The 23,822-nt window shown below is 35.0% G+C and overlaps 1 protein-coding gene across 1 annotated transcript in view; it reads right to left on the reverse strand.

The window, feature by feature from the left end:
* Window positions 1-596: 596 nt before the first annotated feature.
* Window positions 597-23,822, reverse strand: part of SCN7A (sodium voltage-gated channel alpha subunit 7) — a 62,179-nt gene continuing 38,953 nt past the window's right edge. Inside the window, exons 17-24 of the mRNA XM_079925143.1 lie at window positions 23,236-23,409; window positions 19,872-19,979; window positions 9,684-9,962; window positions 8,875-8,928; window positions 7,975-8,116; window positions 6,343-6,440; window positions 5,757-6,027; window positions 597-3,084 (exon numbers count right to left, since the gene is read on the reverse strand). Coding sequence (XP_079781269.1) covers window positions 2,030-3,084; window positions 5,757-6,027; window positions 6,343-6,440; window positions 7,975-8,116; window positions 8,875-8,928; window positions 9,684-9,962; window positions 19,872-19,979; window positions 23,236-23,409 — 2,181 coding nt within the window. The 3' untranslated portion in view covers window positions 597-2,029. The remainder of the gene's footprint in view (window positions 3,085-5,756; window positions 6,028-6,342; window positions 6,441-7,974; window positions 8,117-8,874; window positions 8,929-9,683; window positions 9,963-19,871; window positions 19,980-23,235; window positions 23,410-23,822) is intronic.

Below are 23,822 nucleotides of genomic sequence, written 5' to 3' on the forward strand. Positions count from 1 at the left end.
GATCTCTGGTAAGCTTACTAATATTTATTTTACAAAATTAAGTTAATCCAAACGAAGCAAAAATGTTTCCAGTTTCGAACTTTGAACCTGAATGAATAAGCTTTAATGTAAGGCTCATTTTAAAAAAGTTCTTATTACACAAAGTTGCCAACCTAATTTACGAAAGAAAAAGAACCAAAGCTTACCTTGGTTAACAAGTTGTATTTACTATTTTCTTTAGTATCTAAAAAGTAAAATATGTTGTAAGATTTGTTAAAAATAATTCTTTACATAGCTTTCGGAAGGTTAGTGGCAAACACGATTTACAATTAAAAGATATCATTTTCGAACTAAAATCAGTTCATAGTCTTTATGGAATTTACAGAAGCAAGCTTAGATTCAGTTTAAATATTTGAAGCAGTTTCCACATTAAAGCATTTCCAAGAAATAGAAAATTGAGAAGCTTAAATAAAGCACCAGCTGTCACCATGTCACCAAATTAACACTGATTCCTCACTGGTCCCCATCACATGATAGAGAACAGGAGGAGAGAGGGAAGCAACATTTATAGTAAGAAACAGAACTCTGAAATTACATTTGCTTAGGGGATCCCCCAAAGGCATCTTGGTCAGGTTAATACATTTCTGAGGAGCAGAAATAGATTATAATAGTTAAGGCTCAATCAAGATCATGCATTCATAATAAAATACAATTACTGATATTTAAGTGATATTGAATGTCATACAACATATTTAAAGCTTTTCATTAAGTCATCAGTATACATATTTTCCTTCTGAATCCTTTAGGGCTTTGTAGGCACACTGAAATCAATCATCACACAAATAGAATAAATATCTGAATCTCAAACTACAGGGATGCAAGAGACTGCATTTTATGATTACATCAAAACAACAATTTGTGCCTATCTTACTAGTGAAAATTAATGCTTAGGATTTTAAAGTTTTTCAAACATAAAACATTTTACATAGTAATTATGTATGTGATGAAATAAACACAAAACAAAACAGAAAACTTGGAAAGATAAATGTGAAAGTGGAAACTAAGTTGCATACACTGTTATAAAACACCACGAACAGCAAACTCACACTTTGATCTCCTAGTTCAGAGTCCACACAGTTTTAGTGATCATTTTCTTTCTGAAAGTTATAAAAATCCATGAAGTGCAGTGAAAAGTACTACAAAGTGGCCACAGTTTCCCAACGAGAAATGAGAAAAATTAGAAAATGTAGGCTATAACTGTAGCTCCCTTTATGCTGATTGTTCTAGGAACTCATTCTCTTAAAGAGAGAATGGTCCTTAGCTGGAACTAGCCAAAAAGATGAGAAAACAGGAATCCAAGAACAATGAAACAACATTAATTCACAAACCAAAAATAAATAAAACCAAAACAATCAAAAACAAAACCTAGGCTCTAATCAATCTTTTTCAAAAGTGGTTTGAATCAGCCCAAGAGTCTCTTTGATTAATCTCAGAGACACTTTCTAAGAACTGCCTTTCCTCTTCCCCTGATTGGCATCGGCCTAGGCAAGTTTATGATTTAATGGCCTGTAGCATTGTACTATTTTTTAAAATACCATCCCACTTTAAGAAAGTACTTGTTTATTTGTAATTAAGTCCCATTAGTAGTGACTTGAATCCCATCAAGTTAAAGTAGACATAAAATGTATAAGTAAGCTCCTTTGGCTACTAATTTCTGCTACTACCTCCCCCAACCCTCCAGAAGAAGCACACTCCATATAAGCCATATAGAGAAAACAAGTATTGGATTATTAAACAATAGTTTTAACCCCATTTAACTCTGCAGTAATATCAAGGGGTTGTCTTGGTCAGACTGAATATACAGGGGTAAAAGTGAATTGGACGTGGGATCTTGTGAGCACAAGCTTCTCTTCCATGGGTTGTAAACAATTGATTTTTAAGTGAAATCTTTAGTTTCTCTGATCTTTGCTTTTATTTCTGATCTAAACTTTTAACATTTGGGGAATATGTAAAGAAGGTGAAAAGGTAGTGAGTGGGATTAGATCTGGCTTTAAATAGTTGACTTTCCTTCAGTTTTGTCAAAATATGAACCTTCTTTGATAGCCTGAACTTCCACGTCTCCATCTATCATATGAATATCTGATGTTTTCTTGTCATTTTGCCTCAAACGGTAACTTTTATAAGCACGCTGAATGATGGTTGCTGAGACTGCCTCTTGTTTTCGTTTCAGAGTAGTTGTAATTGGCTCATATGTGATCTTAAAAGGGTTGGCTAACATAAATCCAGATTCCATCTCTGAAAGAACTTTCTCCATGCTTACATCTTGACTCATAACTCGCTTTGTTAAAGCAAGTAGGATGTCAAGGCAATGAACTCTGTCCCCGACAGCCATGGGAAGATCCATGGCAACGATCTGGCCCTTATTTGGTTTTGCCATGAAAAGAGGAGGATGAAGAGCAGCTGCAAAGTCTGAAAGCTTGCTAGAGTCTATATACTGGGTTCTATCAGGATCAAACCTCTTCCATACCTGAAAAAATTTTCTAAAATCATCTTCACTCAATGTCTTGGCTTTTTTCTTAGAAGCAATATTTAAAAACTCCATGACAACAACAATGTACATGTTTACAATGATCAGCCATGATATGAGGATGTAACTGACAAAATAAACAATCCCAACAAAGGGGTTACCACAGTCTCCTCTAACCTGAGTCCCAGGGTTAATTTTATCAGGATCACAGTCAGACCATTTACTGTTGAAAATTGCATTGAGCATCCCGTCCCAACCAGCAAATATTGTAACTTGGAAAAGACAGAGCATACTGCTGCCAAAGGTTTCAAAGTTGGACACATCATTAATTCCAGCTTCCTTTTTAACATAGGCAAAATTGTACATTCCAAAGATGGCGTAGACGAACATGATCAGGAAGATGAGGAGACTGATGTTTAACAATGCGGGGAGGGACAGCACCAAAGGAAGCAACAGATCATGGAACACCTTTGGTCCTTTCTCAGGACGCAGGATGTGGATGATCCGTGAGAGAAGTATCAGTTGCACAAGGGAAGGAGGTACAAGGTAATACCCCACCATCAGAGGCAGAAATAGTCCTTGGTGTAGGAAAAGATAAAGCAGGCAATACAATTATTTAGAGGAATATAAATTATTTTACATTTCTTTGGTTTTCTTCTATATGTTAAGGTAATTAATCCTTCCCGTATAACATTTAGCACATATTGAAAGTCTGGGTTAGCCAAATACTAATTGTGGCAATGCTCAGAGTGTCTAACAAAATTTGGAAGAGAATTATTTCTACCATCATTTTCAGAGTATTACAGATCAAGCACTTCTGGAGTCACAGATGGCATGAATTCATAATATAGGACAGTAGTTATATTTTTTTTCCTGATTGCAGTTAGATCAAGAAATTTAATTCAACCCAACCTTTATTGGATACCTCATAAAGGTGTCAAGAAAATATGCGGAGATGAGTGACATGACTCCTATCCTCAAAGACCCTATAATCTAGGGAGTAGAGGTAGATATTTAAACTAACTATAATGCAAGGCAGAAAGACCTAGTGGGTAAACACAGTTTAAAAAATATTTTGTATTCAGTGATCACAGATTATAATTTGATTTATTGACTTCATAAATAGTATCTGGGACATTAGGAGCTTTAAATGTGAATTGAATAAATGAGTCTTCGCCAAGAACTTTTCTTTCTGGCAATGGTGGGAGGATGACGGCACTATGAGAAGGAGATATATAACTATAGAGCAAGGTGAAATTATAATTACCATAAAAAACATAAGGGATGCTCTCTGAAAGTACTGGAGAGGGTGTGGTTCATTCTGAGTTGAGAAGGTGGAGAAGGGGAAAATCCCATGAAACTTCTAAATGAGATGGTATGTTTGCTGAATCTGGAAGGATCATGTCTCACATTTCTGTTAATTTGGTCACTGTCAATGATGGCATTCTCTCTGACGTTCTATCTTACATATACCCTCATTTCCACAGTGCTTTAGTGAACTTTCTACTCTGACTCAAATTTTCATTTCTCCTCAATCTCTCAAACCCTTCCATTATGCAGGAGGTTTCCCTACTTAATTATAAACACATTTTTACTTCTTCATCACTAAATTTTCTTCACTTCCTTTCTTATCTAAAATCTGACTCTATCTTGAGGACACTATTTCCCTTGCAACACTCTCAAGCACAGATAACTCACTCTTTCCCATTCCACATTTCTCAGGGTAGAAAGATGGAACAAGCAAGCATATTTCCCTCTTTCCAATGTGATTTTCAGATACTTTTCCTTCACATTAATTTTATAAACAAAAAAGAAATTTTTGAGTTTGTGGACCATGACATTCAACTCTACCATCTCCTACCATTCCTTGATTCTATGATCTATTCATTCTCCCTCACTCATATTCATTGGAGACTTTCGTACATGGCTCACTGTCACCCTTTCCACCCCAGCACCTACCATCAACAACCCATTGAAAGGCTAGCCCTCCAGTATTTAGCTTTCTTAAATTTTAATAATCTCCATCATTTTACTGTAGACACACCCATCTATGGCCACATTCTGCACCCAGGATACCTGACCTTCTGAGATCTCAAATTCAAACATCTTTATCTCGGACTGCAATTTCCTCTCCTTCTAGATGTCTGATTCAGTAACTTTCATTTCAATCTCATGGGGCTCTTTAATTCTGTTTTCCTCTGTTTTCTTCCTATCAGCCCTTTCCTGACTTTACATACTTTTCTAGCAAGCTTCTTGTACTTGTCTATCAATATTAGCTGCACTGCCTCTACTACCAGCTGATGAATGAATTTTCTGGGAGCACAACTGAGCAGTTTATCTACATTTTTCACTACTGACTGCATAGAATAGTACCTGACAATAACATTAAATATTGTTTCTACTCTTATGGAGATAACATTATAGTATGTGTCTTATGGGAGGCAGACAATAAACAAACTTTTCTCTGCCTAAAACACTTTTATCTTAGATTCTTGGCTACCTCCTTATCCAATGGGTCTCTATTTAGATTTTTGCTTCTTCCGTGAAGTTTTCTCTGATCTCTACTTACTGATTAGGTGGTCCTTGCTCTGTTGTGCTGTTGTGGCACCCCATGCTTCTTCCCTTATCATAACCTTAATAGCACAACATTAACATGTACTGTTTAATTATCTGCATCCCTTGATAGATTATAAACTATGTATATACAGGAATTATGCCTACTTTGTTTGTAACTGAATTCTTTGCACACAGCATAACATATATTCAAAAAGAGGGTAATCAAGTATATTTGTTAAATAAAGGACTGGGATCTCCAGAGTAAGAGAAAACTTGTAACAAATTCATTAAACCCTAAAACTCTAGTGTTGTGAAAGTAGCAAACAGTTTTAGAGATTAGAGGAAAGGGAACAATAATGAGTTTGAAAGGTTATATCATGCTAAGACATAAAGGTCCTTCTAGTGTCTTCTTAGAAAAATAATGTATGTGATATACTGAAGGGGTAATTAAGCATTTATCTGGTGGTCTGTGAAGTAAAGTCTATGTATTAATTCAGAAAGTATTTTAATATCTTATATCTGTCAGGCATGTGTACATGTAGGAATGTAAAAATGTAAGGCATTCCTGCTGGAAATAAAAAGGATCCCTACCTGTTTTGCTTATTAAGAGACTATATCTCAGGAGATATTTACTCTAAGAGCTTGCCTGAATTAATATTATTACAAATGAAAATTTGACTAAACAAAATCTTACCTGTCATAGAGAAAACAACCACCATAAAATCAAAAAGATTCCATCCATTGGTGAAATAGTTATAACGGAAAACGATGAGCTTTAGTACACATTCTCCAGTGTACAGTGTAACAAAAACTGAGTTAATCCAGTAGACAGCAATGTCAATTTTGGGGTTCTGTTCATCACTTTGTATCATAATGGTTATTGCTTGGAAAAATATAAGAACCATGATGATGATATTAAAAACTTTATTTGTTACCAAGTCAAAGACAAATCCTTGGAATTTGTTCTGTGTGTAAAGAAAAAAGGTGTAATATTTTTATTAATAAGATATTTATACAGACATATTGTCTTTAGATTTACAGCTTCCCTCCCAGCATAAATAGGAAAATAACTGAAGACTAAGTTTTTACCAAGCAATAACTATAGCACAGAGTAAAAGCAAACAGAAAGACAACCAAAAGCTCTTTCAAAGACTATATTTTAAAAATTTTGTCAAAAGCATTTGTTGTTAAGAATTTTAAAAACACATCTTCATTTGTAAGAGAGACTATATAAAGGAAACTTTTTCAGAACTTAAAAAAAAATCTAGGTATTTCCTTACTCCTGGGCGAGGTACTGGTTTTTGAGAGATTTCACACATCAGCTTCTTCAGTGCATGGTATTGTTTCTTCTGTTTTACTGTTATAAAGATATTTGAGCCTCCCAGGTAAATAAAGGGAAGAAAAAGATATTAAAATCATATTTAATCCAAATTTCATCTTACATTAATATGCGTTTTCGAAAGCTTGGCAATTATTGATTTAATCCTTTAAAAAAGGCTTAACTGCAATGAACTAAATCATGTTTAAACATGTCTGATCTTCTGAACAGAAATTCATACAAAACACAGAGTATACACTGGAAATGATTGATAATTATCTTTTGATGAACTTTCCTGTGGGTAGTCAACCCTATTTTAACTTTTTAGTTACTGAGGCCGACCTCTTGTTAGAGACAAAGGAGAAACAGCAGAGGATATCTGGAAAGGTGACTAAGAAAAGTTGAACTAAAAAGCTAAAGGTAAAGCTGGTTTATACCTTTTAATAATCAGGAAAAAATGTAATTGGTCATATATGTGTTTTTATATGTTCATACGTTACTTAATTTTCCAAATACTATTAGAAGATACTTTTCACTATTATTCAAAAAGCACCAGTGTTTACCTCTTCATTGAACCTTCTAGGGATTATTCATCTTTGTGTTTCTAGTGCTAATTTCAGTATCTTATACAGAATATGCAAAGTGAATAAGAGGTGAACATTTAATGTGTTAATCTAGGAATTAGGAATTGTTACTGCCCATGGCAGGACTTGCTCACTTAAAATTGACAGGGGTCATCAGTTTGAAGTCCAGAAGCAAATCCTAGGATATCATCCCATTAGGTTGAAATCCCTAGGAAGATGAAGCATCCAATCCAATGAATATTTCATTTGACCACTGATCTTTCTAATCCCATCTAATTAGTGCAGACTCAGAGTGGTTTGTTTACCAGATTCTGCATGTGGTTAAGCTTTGATGACATGGCCAAAGATGGAATTTCAAGATTAAACTCTTCTTTTCTTTGATTTACCATAAGGCATTCCTACACCTAATAGAAAGTAGGGCCCTGAGGTTAAAATAAGTGAACTTATATGACTTTTGAGATATTTGTATTAATAGAAGCCCTGAAGGGAGTCTTTGTGTGGAGATGGCACCAAACATGGGTTGTTCAATTCTGCCTCTGAATTCTCTCTTATTTGTTTCAAGCACTCCTATTTAGGTCATGTAGTTAGGATTTATGACTCTACTTCTAGCAGAAAAAGCTATTTCAACCGACAAAGATGTCTCTGCTGGTTATGACTCTGAAAGCTTTGAGTATATCAGAGAGTAAAAAAGTGTGGTTTATTTTTCTTGAACATCTTCAGATATTTGTGCAGATGCATAACAATGTTATTTTTCAGCATGTCATTATTTACAAACCCATATACAGAAACATTTGTAATTTTTAACTTTTAATCTTGTCTGTGCTTATTTAAATATAGAAAACAATGTAAAAGTGAACATTTCAGCAATATCCATCAATCTGTAGGAACATCAATCATTTTTTTAAAGATAAGTACCAAATAAAAACAATATTAAGCTGGATCCAAAACTAATTATTTGAAGCAGGACATTTTTTTCCCCTCAGACATTGATGAAAAAAGAATATTTATACTTATCTTTACTTTATGTTTGTTGAAATTAGCAATAATAGCACCAATCAACATACTCAGAGGAAGAAATAACCCAATGATAATGAAGTCAATAAAGTAACAACACATGTAGATGTTGTCTTCAAAATTAGGCTGCATATCTACCTAAAAGTTAAGTTAAAAAATAAGTGAAATAAGGCAGAACATAGAGGATTTTTAGGGCAGTGAAAATACTCTGTATGATATTATAACGAAGGGTATATGTTATTATACATTTGTCCAAACCCATAGAATGTACAACACTGAGTGAACCCTATGAACTATGAACATTGGGTGATTATGATGTGTCAATGTAGGTTCGTCTTTGGTAAAAAATGCAGCACTGTGGTGAGGAATGTCAATAATGGAGAGGTGTGCATGTGTGAGAGCAGGGGTATATGGGAAATCTCTGTACCTCCCTCTCAATTTTGCTGTAGATCTAAAATTTCTCTGAAAAAATTGTTTTTAAAAATAAAATAAAAAGTGAGAAAATAAGCAAAATATTTATACTGACCTTTTAAGACTTAGAAAATAATTTATGACAAAAAAATACAACAGTGATACTTGAGGCAATATTTCCTCCTTGGTCTTTGGTGAAGAGATATCATGGCTTTTATTTGAATTTTAAAATTTATTGCATTGGTTTAATCATTGTTATGATAATCCTTCAAATGGGTCTGTTTGGCCTCAACCATTGTATATAATCCTGGAAGGAGTTCATTGTTCATGAAATATTCAATCTGAAATGTATTTAATTTCTCCCTAGCATAAGCATTTGCTTTTACCATGTTAATTACTCAATTATTGCTTGTGTCCTGTCCTTGAATTGCAAAAATGTCTTTGTGTGAACCTTAACAGTGGCTCTAGGATTATATTGTACTTACACCAATAGAATCAACTGCTGAATTCATAATAGTGATCCATCCATTAAATGTGGCCTGTAAAAATGGCATGTATTTAATTTTTATGGAAATCTTATGCTTTGTGGCAAATAAAAATTAAAACTCAATCTGTTATTACTACAGTAAAGCATTTGATTAGTAAGGCTGACCACACTTCAATATACTGTGTAATTGAGATCTTTACCACTTTCATTTTTACATTTATACTGTTTATTAACAACTATTTAAAACTACTTAGCTTAATTGTAGTTAATAACTTAAAATATTTTAAGATAGTATTAATAAAAAGAGAGAGAGAGAGCACTGGTTAGATAGATAGATAAATGATAAATAAATACACGCTGCCCAAGTGTCATAGTTAGTTGTAACTGCTGTATGTGTGCTTTACTATGACAGAGGTAAGACAGGAATTATTCACCACCTTATATCTGCTAGATATTGGGGGACCAAGTAGCCATTCCTCAAAGTACTAAGTAGAAACAAAATAGCAGTAATCTGAGTTAGATCAAAAATTGTGAACCTATTATCTCATCAGTGGTGGAGGAAATAGCTTTGGCCAGTACCTGTCATTTCCTCCGTTAGTCCTACCTTTATTTCCACTTCCTTCTCCCAACAGAGCAAGGACTTTTGTCTTTCTAAATGAGCTTAGTATAGTATGTCCCATAACATGTATCTACTAATAATTGCTAAAATAATTTAAAACCAACTTTATTAAGCACCCACATTTTGTCCTTTATGTTCACATACAATATGAATGAACATGTAATTCACAAATTCAAACATGTACTTACTACTTGAAGCAGTGAAAGGAAACTGATTCCAACATTATCAAAGTTCAGTTTTGCATTCTCCCATGGCATGGATTCATTAAACACAAGGCTTTCACATTGACTTCTATTCATGACTTCAGATATAGGAAACCTTTCTCCACTTGTTGGGTCAATGCATTCATAGAATGTGCCAGCAAATAAGTGTACTCCTATGATGCTAAAAGCCAGCCAGATCATAAGGCAGACCAGTAACACATTCCATGTGGGTAAAGTTGTTTTTACCAAAGCTCTCACTACCACCTGGCATATAAAAAACAAACATGTAAACTTTAGGTAAGAAATGTGAAAGTGTTTTAATTAAATTGGAAATATTTATTAATGTAATGTCATATTGAAATAATAACAAAAAAGACCATCTTTAAAGATTTAATAGATCACATCTGGTATTTGAATAACCTAAAAAACAAATTTCAATTAAAAATATATATTAAAGGCCATGAGCCTGTGCTCTAGTGTCAGCCTCAGTGCACCCCAAGTTACCTCACCACCCACACCTGCCCAGACTGTCCTGCTGCCTACTGCCTGAGCAATTTCAGTGCTAATTAGATGATACCAGCCTCAGATTGCTGATCTTTCTGGAAAGTTTTAACTGTGGAGGAGAAAGGAAATGTCTTAGCTTTAGAAGATAGGCCTGCCTTGAGGGAGTGGCAGACAGGTTGAGGGGGGCGGGATTTCTAAGAATTAGAGAGAGGCTGGAAGAATATAATAGGTCCTGAGGGCTTCTGAACCCCAACCAGGTCAGTCCAGCACAGCTTCACCCAACACGACCCTTGGAAGGGAAGAAGCGAGGTCCTGGTTTATTAAATGTGAGGAGTAAAATGCCTGCAGTAGAACTAAAACAATCAGAGTGGTTGATGAAAGAAAGAGAGAGAGAGAAGAGAAGAGAAAAGAAGAGAAGAGAAGAAATGAAAAGAAAAGAAAAGAAAAGAGAAGAAAAGAAAGATTGAAATGTTCGAGTTTTAACAAGCTGCCACATGATAACCATGTGCTGGTCTTAAGATCACATTTTGAATACAGTGTGGCTGACAGGGTCGTGGTGCTCCGGCTGGGTGTCAGGCCTGAGCATTGGAAGTGGGAGAGCCAAGTTCAGGACAATGGATTACCAGAGACCTCCTGGCCCCACGTAATATCAGTTGGTGAGATGTCTCCCAAAGATCTCCATCTCAATGCTAAGACCCAGCTCCACTCAACGACCAGGAAGCTCCACTGCTGGACACCACATGCCAAACAACTAGCAAGACAGAAACACAAACCCACCCATTAGCAGAGAGGCTGCCTAAAATCATAATAAGTTCACAGAAACCCCAAAACACAACAACAGATGTGTTTCTGCCCACCAGAAAGACAAGATCCAGCCTCATCCACCAAAACACAGGCACCAGTTCCCTCCATCAGGAAGCCTACACAATCCACTGAACCAACCTCACCCACTTGGGGTAGACATCAAAAACAACAGGACCTACAAACCTGAATCCTGTGAAAAGGAGACCCCAAACACAGTAAGTTAAGCAAAATGAGAAAACAGAGAAATACTCAGCAGATGAAGGAGCAAAGTAAAAACCCACCAGACAAAACAAATGAAGAGGAAATAGGCAGTCTACCTGAAAAAGAATTCAGAGTAAAGATAGTAAAGATGATCCAAAATCTTGGAAATAGAATAGAGAAAATACAAGAAACATTTAACAAGGACCTAGAAGAACTAAAGAGCAAACAAACAGTGATGAACAACACAATAAATGAAATTACAAATTCTCTAGAAAGAATCAATAGCAGAATCACTGAGACAGAAGAATGGATAAGTAACCTGGAATATAAAATAGTGGAAATAACTACAGAGCAGAATAAAGAAAAAAGAATGAAAAGAATTGAGAACAGTCACAGATACTTCTGGGACAAAATTAAATGCACCAACATTTGAATTATAGGGGTCCTAGAAGAAGAAGAAAAAAAGAAAGGGACTGAGAAAATATTTGAAGAGATTATAGTTGAAAACTTCCCTAATACAGGGAATGAAATTGTCATTCAAGTCCAGGAAGTGCAGAGAGTACCATACAGGATAAATCCAAGGAGAAACATGCCAAGACACATGTTAATCAAACTATCAAAAATTAAATACAGGGCTTCTCTGGTGGCGCAGTGGTTGAGAGTCCACCTGCCGATGCAGGGGACACAGGTTCGTGCCTCGGTCTGGGAAGATCCAACATGCCGCGGAGTGGCTAGGCCCATGAGCCATGGTCGCTTAGCCTGCGCATCTGGAGCCTGTGCTCCGCAACAGGAGAGGCCACAACAGTGAGAGGCCCGCATACCTCAAAAAAACAAAAAACAAAACAAAAAACAAACAAACACACCCAAAACAATTAAGAAAATGGTAATAAGAACATACATATCAATAATTACTTTAAATGTAAAAGGATTAAATGCTCCAACCAAAAGACATAGGCTGGCTGAACAGATACAAAAACAAGACTGTACATATGCTGTCTACAAGAGACCCACTGCAGACCTAGGGACACATACAGACTGAAAGTGAGGGGATGGAAAAAGATATTCCATGCAAATGGAAATCAAAAGAAAGCTGAAGTTGTAATTCTCATATCAGACAAAATAGACTTTAAAATAAAGACTATTCCAAGAGACAAAGAAGGACACTACATAATGATCAAGGGATCAATCCAAGAAGAAGATATAACAATTGTAAATATTTATGCATCCAACATAGGAGCACCTCAATACGCAAGGCAAATGCTAACAGCCATAAAAGGGGAAATCGACAATAACACAATCATAGTAGGGGACTATAACACCCCACATTTACCAATGGACAGATCATCCAAAATGAAAATAAGGAAACACAAGCTTTAAATGAGACATTAAACAAGATGGACTTAATTGATATTTATAGGATATTCCATCCAAAAACAATAGAATACACTTTCTTCTCAGGTGCTCATGGAACATTCTCCAGGATAGATCATATCTTGGGTCACAAGTCAAGCCTTGGTAAATTTAAGAAAATTGAAATCGTGTCAAGTATCTTTTCCAACCACAATGCTATGAGACTAGATATCAATTACAGGAAAAAAATACAAACACATGGAGGCTAAACAATAGAGTACTAAATAACCAAGAGATCAGTGAAGAAATCAAGAGGAAATCAAAAAATACCTATAAACAAATGACAATGAAAACACAACAGCCCAAAACCTATGCAATGCAGCTAAAGCAGTTCTAAGAGGGAAGTTTATAGCAATATAATCCTACTTCAAGAAACAAGAAAAATCTCAAATAAACAACTTAACCTTACAACTAAAGCAATTAGAGAAAGAAGAACAAAAAAACCCCAAAGTTAGCAGAAGGAAAGAAATCATAAAAATCAGCATAAATAAATGAAAAAGAAATGAAGGACACAATGGCAAAGATCAATAAAACTTAAACCTGGTTCTTTGAGAAGATAAACAAAATTGATAAACCATTAGCCAGACTCATCAAGAAAAAAGGGAAAAGACTCAAATCAGCAGAATTAGAAATGAAAAAGGACAAGTAACAACAGAAATACAAATGATCATAAGAGATTACTACAAGCAACTATATGTCAATAAAATGAACAACCTGGAAGAAATGGACGAATTCTTAGAAAAGCACAACCTTCCAAGACTCAACCAGGAAGAAATGGAAAATATGAACAGACCAATCACAAGCACTGAAATTGAAACTGTGTTTAAAAATCTTCCAATAACCAAAGCCCAAGACCAGACAGTTTCACAGGCAAATTCTATCAAACATTTAGAGAAGAGCTAACAGCTATCCTTCTCAAACTTTTCCAAAATATAGCAGAGGGAGGAACACTCCCAAACTCATTCTATGAGGCCACCATCACCCTGATACCAAAACCAGACAAAGGAGTCACACACACAAAAAAAACCTACAGGCCAGTATCACTGATGAACATAGATGAAAAACTCCTCAACAAAACACTAGCAAACAGAATCCAACAGCACATTAAAGGGATCATACACCATGATCAAGTGGGGTTTATCCCAGGAATGCAAGGATTCTTCAATATACACAAATCAATCAATGTGACACATGACATTAACAAACTGAAGGAGAAAAACAATATGATAATCTCAATGGATGCAGAAAAAATTTTTGACAAAATTCAACACCCATTTATGATGAAAATCCTCCAGAAAGTAGACATAGAGGGAACTTACCTCAACATAATAAAGGCCATTATATGACCAACCCACAGCAAACATTGTTCACAAAGGTGAAAAACTGGAAGCATTTCCTCTAAGTTCAGGAACAAGACAATGTTGCCCACTCTCACCATTATTATTCAATGTTTTGGAAGGTTTAGCCACACCAATCACAGAAGAAAAAGAAGTAAAAGGAATCCAAATCGGAAAAGAAGAAGCAAAACTGTCACTGTTTGCAGATGACATGATACTATACATAGAGAATCCTAAAGATGCTACCAGAAAACTTCTAGAGCTAATCAATGAATTTGGTAAAGTAGCAGGATACCAAATTAATGCACAGAAATCTCTTTCATTCCTATACACTAATGATGAAAAATCTGAAAGAGAAATTACAGAAACACTCCCATTTACCATTGCAACAAAAAGATAAAATACCTAGGAATAAACCTACCTAAGGAGACAAAAGACCTGTATGCAGAAAACTACAGATGCCAATGAAAGAAATTAAAGATGGTACAAACAGATGGAGAGATATACTATGTTGTTGGATTGGAAGAATCAAGATTGTGAAAATGACTCCACTACCCAAAGCAATCTACAGATTTGCTGCAAACACTATCAAACTACCATTGGCATTTTTCACAGAATGAGAACAAAAAACTTCACAATTTGTATGGAAACACAAAAGACTCCGAACAGCCAAAGCAATCTTCAGAAAGAAAAATGGAGCTGGAGGAATCAGGCTCCCGGACTTCAGACTATACTACAAAGTTACTGTAATCAAGACAGTATTGTACTGGCTCAAAAACAGAAATATAGATCAATGGGACAGGGCAGAAAGCCCAGAAATAATCCCATGCACATAGGGTCACCTTATCTTTGATAAAGGAGTCAAGAATATACAATGGAGAAAAGACAGCCTCTTCAATAAGTGGTGCTGAGAAAACTGGATAGCTACATGTAAAATAATGAAATTAGAACAGTCTCTAACACCATAAACAAAAATAAACTCAAAACGGATTAAAGACCTAAATGTAAGGCTGGATACTAAAACTCTTAGAGGAAAACATAGGCAGAACACTCTATGAAATAAATCACAGCAAGATCCTTTTTGACCCACCTCCTAGAGAAACAGAAATAAAAACAAAAATAAACAAATGGGACCTAATGAAACAAAGGTTTTTGCACAGCAAAGGAAACCATAAACAAGGCAACCCTCAGAATGGGAGAAAATATTTGCAAGTGAAGCAACTGACAAGGGATTAATCTCCAAAATATACAAGCAGCTCATGCAGCTCAATATCAAAAAAACAAACAACCCAATCCAAAAATGGGCAGAAGATCTAAATAGACATTTCGCAAAGAAGGTACACAAATTGCCAACAAACACATGAAAGGATGCTTAACATCACTAATCATGAGAGAAATGCAAATCAAGACTACAATGAGGTATCACCTCACACCAATCAGAATGGCCATCATCAAAAATCTACAAACAATAAAGGCTGGAGAGGGTGTGGAGAAAAGGGCAACATCTTGCATTGTTGGTGGGAATGTAAATTGATACAGCCACTATGGAGAACAGTATGGAAGTTCCTTAAAAAACTAAAAATAGAACTACCATAGGACCCAGCTATCCCACTACTGGGCATATACCCTGAGAAAACCACAATTCAAAAAAGAGTCATGTACTACAATGTTCATTGCAGCACTATTTACAATAGCCAGGACATGGAAGCAACCAAAGTGTCCATCGACAGATGAATGGATAAAGAAGATGTGGCACATATATACAATGGAATATTACTCAGTCATAAAAAGAAACGAAACTGCGTTATTTGTAGTGTGCTGGATGGACCTAGAGTCTGTCATACAGAGTGACGTAAGTCAGAAAGAGAAAAACAAATACCGTACACTAACACATATATATGGAATCTAAAAAAAAAAAAAAGGTTCTGATGAACCTAGGGGCAGGACAGGAATAAAGACATAGACGTAGAGAATGGACTTGAGGACACGGGGAGGGGTAAGGGTAAGATGGGACGAAGTGAGACAGTGGCATGGACATATATACACTACCAAATGTAAAATAGATAGCTAATGGGAAGCAGCCGCAGAGCACAGGGAGGTCAGCTCGGTGCTTTGTGACCACCTAGAGGGGTGGGATAGAGAGGGTGGGAGGGAGGTTGAAGAGGGAGGAGATATGGGGGTATATTTATGCATATAGCTGATTCACTTTGTTATAAAGCAGAAACTAACACACCATTGTAAAGCAATTATACTCCAATAAAGATGTTAAAAATATATATATTAAAAATCCAGATATTCTCAAAGTTTTTGTACTAAAAATATTAAAAGACAACAGGGCTGATCGGTATAAATACTAGAATACATAATTATTTCACTTATTTAACTCGTTTTTCCATTTTCTCTATTGTGCCAGAAATGGGCAAGACAACTGAACCTGTGTATATGTATGAGATTATTTAGAAAGCATATAAAATGAGAGTGAAATAAGCCTGGATCTAATCTTGGGGATTCTAACTTCAGGGAGGATTAGCCTATAAAGGAGATGGTGAAGAAGTGGAGGGAAAATAAGAGGAAGACCAAGAGATTGTGGAGATTGTAGATTCTTGAAGCCAAGGCAAGAGATTGTGTCAAGAAACACTGAATGCGCAGCTGTGCCTCTCAAAATCATAGATCTCCTCTCTGAACCACTGTCTCTAGTGACCTACTCCAGAGTGGGTCATTTGGGAAATGAATCTACCACCTAAACTTAAATATAACAATAATCTATGATCACTGTCTCCATTTCCTCAGTTCCTTCATTCTTTAAATATTATTGATACATTCAGAATTTTATTCTTATCAGTCCACTAAAGCTGTTATGGTGAATGTAAACCAGTGGCTATACCCAATAAAATATTTTCAATCTTTGCTACCTTTTTATCTTTCCTTTATCATTTATACTTTGACTCCTTTTCCCCAACCTCACTTCTTTCTCTCTCTTTTTTTCCCTGAGGGAACCTTCTCTTTTCTACCATTCTAACCTTCCCTTCCCTCAGCCATTACTGGATACGGAGCCTATACTTTCTTATATACTTTCTTATATACTTTCTATACTTTCTTATATACTTTCCTATACTTTGCCTATACTTTCTTTCTTATATTCCTTAGATTTCTGTCCTTGAATTAATATTTTGATTTTTAATTATGCTTTTAATTACATTTAGTTTTACTTCTAAAACTAAGTCACAGATCCTTTGTTGACATTTAGATATTTTGAAAGGCCCACTGATGCTTCTGATGAAAAAAATGCTATGTCTATTAGAAAATACACACAAATGTAAGAATAAAAGCAATAGATATGGTTGAAAAAAATATTTAAATAGTAAGAGCACCTGAAGCTTATTAAATACATAAAACATTAATTTTGTAATCACTTAGCTTCCTTATATACTCAGTTAATTCAGCTACAGAACTTCCAGAGGATGAGATGAAGTTTAAGATCTGGATCTGACCTTGACCTAAACATAATTATTTACCTGACCTCGAATTGTCCATGGCTACTCTCTCATTGCCGTTCTAATTAATGAATGGCATCAAATAGTAACAGCACTTGATTTCTGAGAGGCAGCTTCCCTGGCAAATCGCTTCCTACTTTTCTGTGAATCAAGGGCAGAAAACTTGCTGATTTTGACACTTTTTTTTCCTCTTTGTATGTAAATTTATTAGGATAAAGAAACGCTGATATTATGCCAGAACGTTTTTTAAAATAAGGAAAAGTAGTCTAGTTACATTCATTATCTAATTTCTGTGTGTTAGTGTATATCTGTACATGTGTTTTGCTTTATTTAGGTATAATTTACAAAAATTGTGTAAATTTAAGATGTACAAGGTGATGTCATGATATATGTATAAATTGTGAAATGATTCCTACAATCAAGCTAATTAACACATCCATCACTTCACATAATTATCTTTTCGGGTATGTGGTGAGAAACATTTAAGATCTACTCTCTTAGAAAATTTCGAGTATACAATGCAGTATTACTAACTGTAGTCACCATACTGTACACTAGATCCCCAGAACTTATTCATCTTATAAATGAAAGTTTGGACCCTTTGATCAACATTTCTCCATTTCTCTTACCCACAGCCCTTATGTTTTAATAGGCCATGTGTGGTTTATAGCCCTAGAATATACTATGAAATTATCTTATCACTAAACTGAATTTATGCTAGAAATTTGGCTGTATTGTCATTCCTGAATCTTACAGATCTTTTCAATCATTTTCTCCTTTTCAGCTTATTTTCCTCCTTAAATTGGTTTAAAAGCACTGGGGAATATCACCACCTTGTGGACTTCCATAACGTTGTTAATAAAGTGTTTCGTAAGTCATAATGTAAATTACAATTAATATTCAAAATTTTTGTTTGCTAGATGTATGATAACTGGAAGTTTTCTGTATTTGCTACATGATCAAATGTTTCTTTCCCAACATCAGCACATCAAATGTATTTGGAGAATAGGTTGACCAGTCACAGATTCGTATTAATTACAAAAATATTGTCAATCATGCATTTGCATATATATTAAAATATAATTAACATACTTAAAACATATACACATGTATACACAACTGTGTATCACATAATCATATTATATTGAATCATATAAAGATGGTACTATTAAAATTTTGGAAGGATGTTTTAGGTAAAACACATTTTTTAAATTACTTATATTTGTTTAGATTTATAATAACCACTCAAAGTTTGAAATAAAAATAAATATCTATTTTTTAACCAAGTGGAAGGAATTTAAGTATTGAGTTTCTTAATGAATGGCAGTTTAAATGTAACATACAATGTATCAACTATAAAAACAATGCAGCTTAAACATAAATAAGTTTCTTATTGTTTCCACCTACATTGGATATATGATATTCCATAGTATTAGTCAAAGAGGCAGGCTAATGTTAAATAATCCATGTAAATGACAAATGCAAGGAAATATAAATGTATGATTACAAAATAAAAGGTAAAATACTACTCTCCCATTTCTGCATATAATTGATCACTGTATGGCTATATAATTATACTAATTGTGGTGGTCATAGACTCTGCTTTTTCTTCTAGGTTGAGTCATATGGGACTTCCATTATAGGCCCAAAGATTGAACATTGGCCATTTTATATGGTGCAACCTATTAGTTTCCCTCACATTGTTCAGAAGAAGTTTTAACGTGGGAGTGAGAGAGAGAAGACTGGCAAGAATTCATAATTTGTGACGTGTGACTTAAAAGTGAATTTATTTTAAAACTCAAACTGTTATTTCATTTGGTAAATTAATAAGTGTGTATGATGTCCTTATAATTTAAAAAAGTTAGCTAACTGATCAACATTTCATTTTCTATCAGTTATATTTTTTTTTTTTTTTTTTTTTGCGGTACTCAGGCCTCTCACTGTTGTGGCCTCTCCCGTTGTGGAGCACAGGCTCTGGACACGCAGGCTCAGTGGCCACGGCTCACAGGCCCAGCCGCTCCATGGCACGTGGGATCTTCCCGGACCGGGGCACGAACCCGTGTCCCCTGCATCGGCAGGCGGACTCTCAACCACTGCGCCACCAGGGAAGCCCTATCAGTTATATTTTTAACATGGACATCATTTCATTAATACTTCTATGTATCAGTGGGTTATTATTTTTTCTCTCTCAACTATTAATTTTTTGCTTATCTTTATTAGTTTTCATATCTTATGAGCAATAAAGGCCTAAAATGTTAATAAGCATAACTAATAAACCTTTCTTCTGTACTTTTAATTAGTGATATGTAAGACTTCTGTATTAATATTGTTAAAGGTACAAATGTGAAGACAACATGATTGTTAATTTATGGAGACTTATTAATCCTAAATAAAAACCTATAGATTAGAAACTTTTCTCTTACCTTCATTCTTTCAAATTGAGATAGAACTCTGAGTGCTCGAAGGAATTTAATGGAAATAAGTGGTTTTAGTTCTTCCCGAGATTTGCCTATTAAGCTAAGACAAAACACCTGGGTATATCAAAAAAGTGAATAGAATTTAATTTTAACTTTAATCAAAACAATGTGTAAAAAACTTTTATTATGGAAAAGATACAGTCAAAGCCTACTAAGAAATTTATGAAATATTTTAATATACATTTCAATATATCTTAATGATGACCTACAGAAAGATATAAGAAAATCATTCTGTGTTCAAATCACTTAAAGAAAGATAAAACTATTTTCTGGTAATAGGAATATATGCTATCGAGATAAACAAAAGTTTGTATATTTGAGATTCTTCATGGTCAAAGCTTAATATTTATATCCACTTTTTATTTTTAAATTAAATTAAGAATCAGTTACATGATTATTTGCAATATGGTAATAGTACACAATGTATTCATTAAAACAAAATTCGGAATATATTTGCATATGAATCTAAATATGAAGATGGTTAAGATGATATAAAAAATAGGATTTCAGAGAAGAGGCATAAAGAAGGAAATGAATACTGTTAAGTCCAAGTACTAATTACCAAAAAATGTAGCAAGATTCTAAGGTGAGTTTTTAAACTAAACATATATGTATAAATATGATTCAAATTCTAAAAAATTAACGGAAATTGAGCAAGGTGGTATAGTTATGATTAACTTTTGTTGTATCTTCATATTTTCTGTATTTTCAAGGCAATATAAATGAAAAAAATTACTCTCTTTTACTCCATGCTAAAGAGATTATCTTGAAGTGGACTTTGAAGTAAGGGTATCATTTATATAAGCATGGAGGGATGTGGACTCAAAAGAACAATACCAGGAAACAGGAAGGTGGGTTGCAGGTGTAGTATGGTTTGGTTGAAGTAGAAGGTTAATTGCAAGAATTAATTTAGAAGACAAAGGTCAGATATTGTAAGTCATTATTTAAAGACTGAGAAGCTTCAATCATTGTTTATAGAATAGGGAGACATTTGTGCATTCAAGAAAAATTATTGAGCACCTAATACGTGACATGAATTGTTCTAGGATAACAATTGTATAGGATAAGGAGAGAACCAAACTGAGAAACTATTTTGCCTTAATGGAGCTTATCTTTCAGTAAGCAAAATCAGTGAGTAAATTATATTGGGCTGGCCAAAATGTTTGTTTGGTTTTTTTCTGTAAGATGGCTCTAGTAGCACTTAGTTGTCTTTAACTTCATTTGAAACAATTTTGTTAGATTGTATTGTGACAGCTGTCATATCTGTGTGCATTTTTTAAAAACTTATCAAAATTGGTGAATTTTTGTGTAACCATTTTAATATTGAAGATGGAAAAAAAGAAGCAACATTTTCAGCATATTATGCTTTCTTATTTCAAGAAAGGTAAAAACACAACTGAAATGCAAAAAAAGATTTAGCAGTTTTTGAAGAAGGTGCTGTGACTGGTCAAATGTGTCAAAAGTGTTTTGCGTGCTGGAGATTTCTCGCTGGATGATGTTCCATGGTTGGGTAGACCAGATGAAGTTGATAGTGTCAAATTGAGACATTAATTGAGAACAATCAGCGTTATACCATGTGGGAGATAGCTGGCATACTCAAAATATCCAAATCAAACACTGAAAATCATTTGCACCAGCTTGGTTATGTGAATCACTTTGATGTTTGGGTTCCACATAAGTTAAGCGAAAAAAACCTTCTTGACCGTATTTCTGCATGCGATTCTCTACTTAAATGTAATGAAGACATTCTGTTTTTTAAAAAAAGTTGTGACAGGCAATGAAACGTGGCTACTGTACAATAACGTGGAATGGAGGAGATCGTGGGGCAAGTGATGAACCACCACCAACCACACCAAAGGCCAGTCTTCATCCAAAGAAGGTGATGCTGTGTATATGGTGGGATTGGAAGGGAGTCCTCTATTATGAGCTCCTTCTGCGAAACCAAACGATTAATTCCAACAAGTACTCCTCCCAATTAGACCAACTGAAAGCAGCACTCAGCAAAAAGCATCCGGAATTAGTCAACAAAAAACGCATAATCTTCCATGAGTTTAATGCAAGACCACATGTTTCTTTGATGACCAGACAAAAACTATTATGGTTTGGCTGGGAAGTTCTGATTCATCCGCTATATTCACCAGACACTGCACCTTTGGATTTCCATTTATTTTGGTCTTTACAAAATTCTCTTAATGGAAAATATTTCAGTTCGCTGGAAGACTGTAAAAGGCACCTAGAACAGTTCTTTGCTCAAAAAGATAAAAAGTTTTGGGAAGATGGAATTATGAAGTTGCCTGAAAAATGGCAGAAAGTAGTGGAACAGAAGGGTGAATATGTTGTTCAATAAAGTTCTTGGTGAAAATGAAAAATGTGTCTTTTATTTTTACTTAAATCCGAAGGAACTTTTTGGCCAACCCCATATAATATTAATAGGAAATGAAGAAAGCAGAGAAAGCACAAAGGAGTATTGTAGTGGTTGCAGTTTTAAATATGGTAATGCAGAAAGACCTAACTTCAACACTTTCTTTTCAGCAAACATAAATGAGGTGAGCCAGCAAAAATTTCAGGTGGAAGGAAGAATAAGTGCAAAGGCACTAAGATAGAAGTAATTTTGGCATGGTTTTTGAACTTCAAGAATTCCGGTGCTGGTGGAGCAGTATATAGACCAGGATGGGGGAAAGGGAGAGTAGCAGGACATAAGACTGGATCATGTAGAGACTTGTAGGCCTTTGATTGCAAAGACTGTAGCTTTTACTATGAGTGAGGGGTGTTTATTGGAGGATTTCAAGAAAAGTGACTTGAGCTGAGTTTCATTTTACAACAGTACAACATATGTGGTTGCTATGTGGAGAGTAGAACAAAGGCGTGCAGTGGTGGAAGCAAGGATCTCAGCTTGGAATCTACTGCAGTGATACAAATGGGCAGTTCTGGTAGCTTGGATCAGTGTGGTACTGGTGAAGGTTATGATAAGTAGTCTAATTTTAAATGTATGATTTAAAGGTAGAACCAATCTAAATATTTTAGAATGCTGATATTTTCAAGATATTCTGCAATAAGAGTATTCTAATTAGCAGCAGGTTTATAGGCAATGATTAGAAGAATCAGGAGTTAAATACTGAACTGTTAAAATTTTAGAATGAAAAGAAAAGGATGGATGTGAAGCATTACATATGAAGATATATGGGATGTTGGTGACTGAAAATGTATATAGAGAGGGAAAAGAAAGACATAAGTAAATGGAAGAGTAAGTCAGAGTAAAGAAGGAAGAGTAAATCAAATAGCCTTTCAATTTTTTCTTTAAAATACGTACAATAACAACCATGAAGTCTAGTTGGTACCAGCCATTAGTGAAATAGGCTTTAAAACCGTATGCCATCCACTTTAGAAGCATTTCCAGAATAAAGATGTAAGTGAAGATCATGTCACCATATTCTAATAAGATTTTAATAGTCTTCCTCTGATCAATATATATATCTTCAAAAGCCTGTGGGTAAAAAATTTAAGGATTAGTGTACATGTAATTTCTTTTTTTTTTTTTTTGCGATACACGGGCCTCTCGCTGTTGTGGCCTCTCCCGTTGCGGAGCACAGGCTCCGGACGCGCAGGCTCAGCCGCCATGGCTCACGGGCCCAGCCGCTCCGCAGCATGTGGGATCTTCGCGGACCAGGGCACGAACCCGTGTCCCCTGCATCGGCAGGCGGACTCTCAACCACTGCGCCACCAGGGAAGCCCTACATGTAATTTCTATAAGCTCTTTTGGCACAGAGGGGAATGAAATCCCATCTCTAGATGGTGAGCATTGTCATAGGTTGTAGTCTCAAGGGCTTGTTCACTTGGTTTGGATCTATTCACACAATCCACATCTGTTTTCTGATCCCATGCCTGTAGCAGACATCA

Source organism: Stenella coeruleoalba (genome assembly GCF_951394435.1).
Source record: "Stenella coeruleoalba genome assembly, chromosome: 6".
NCBI classification, from domain to species: Eukaryota; Metazoa; Chordata; class Mammalia; order Artiodactyla; family Delphinidae; genus Stenella; species Stenella coeruleoalba.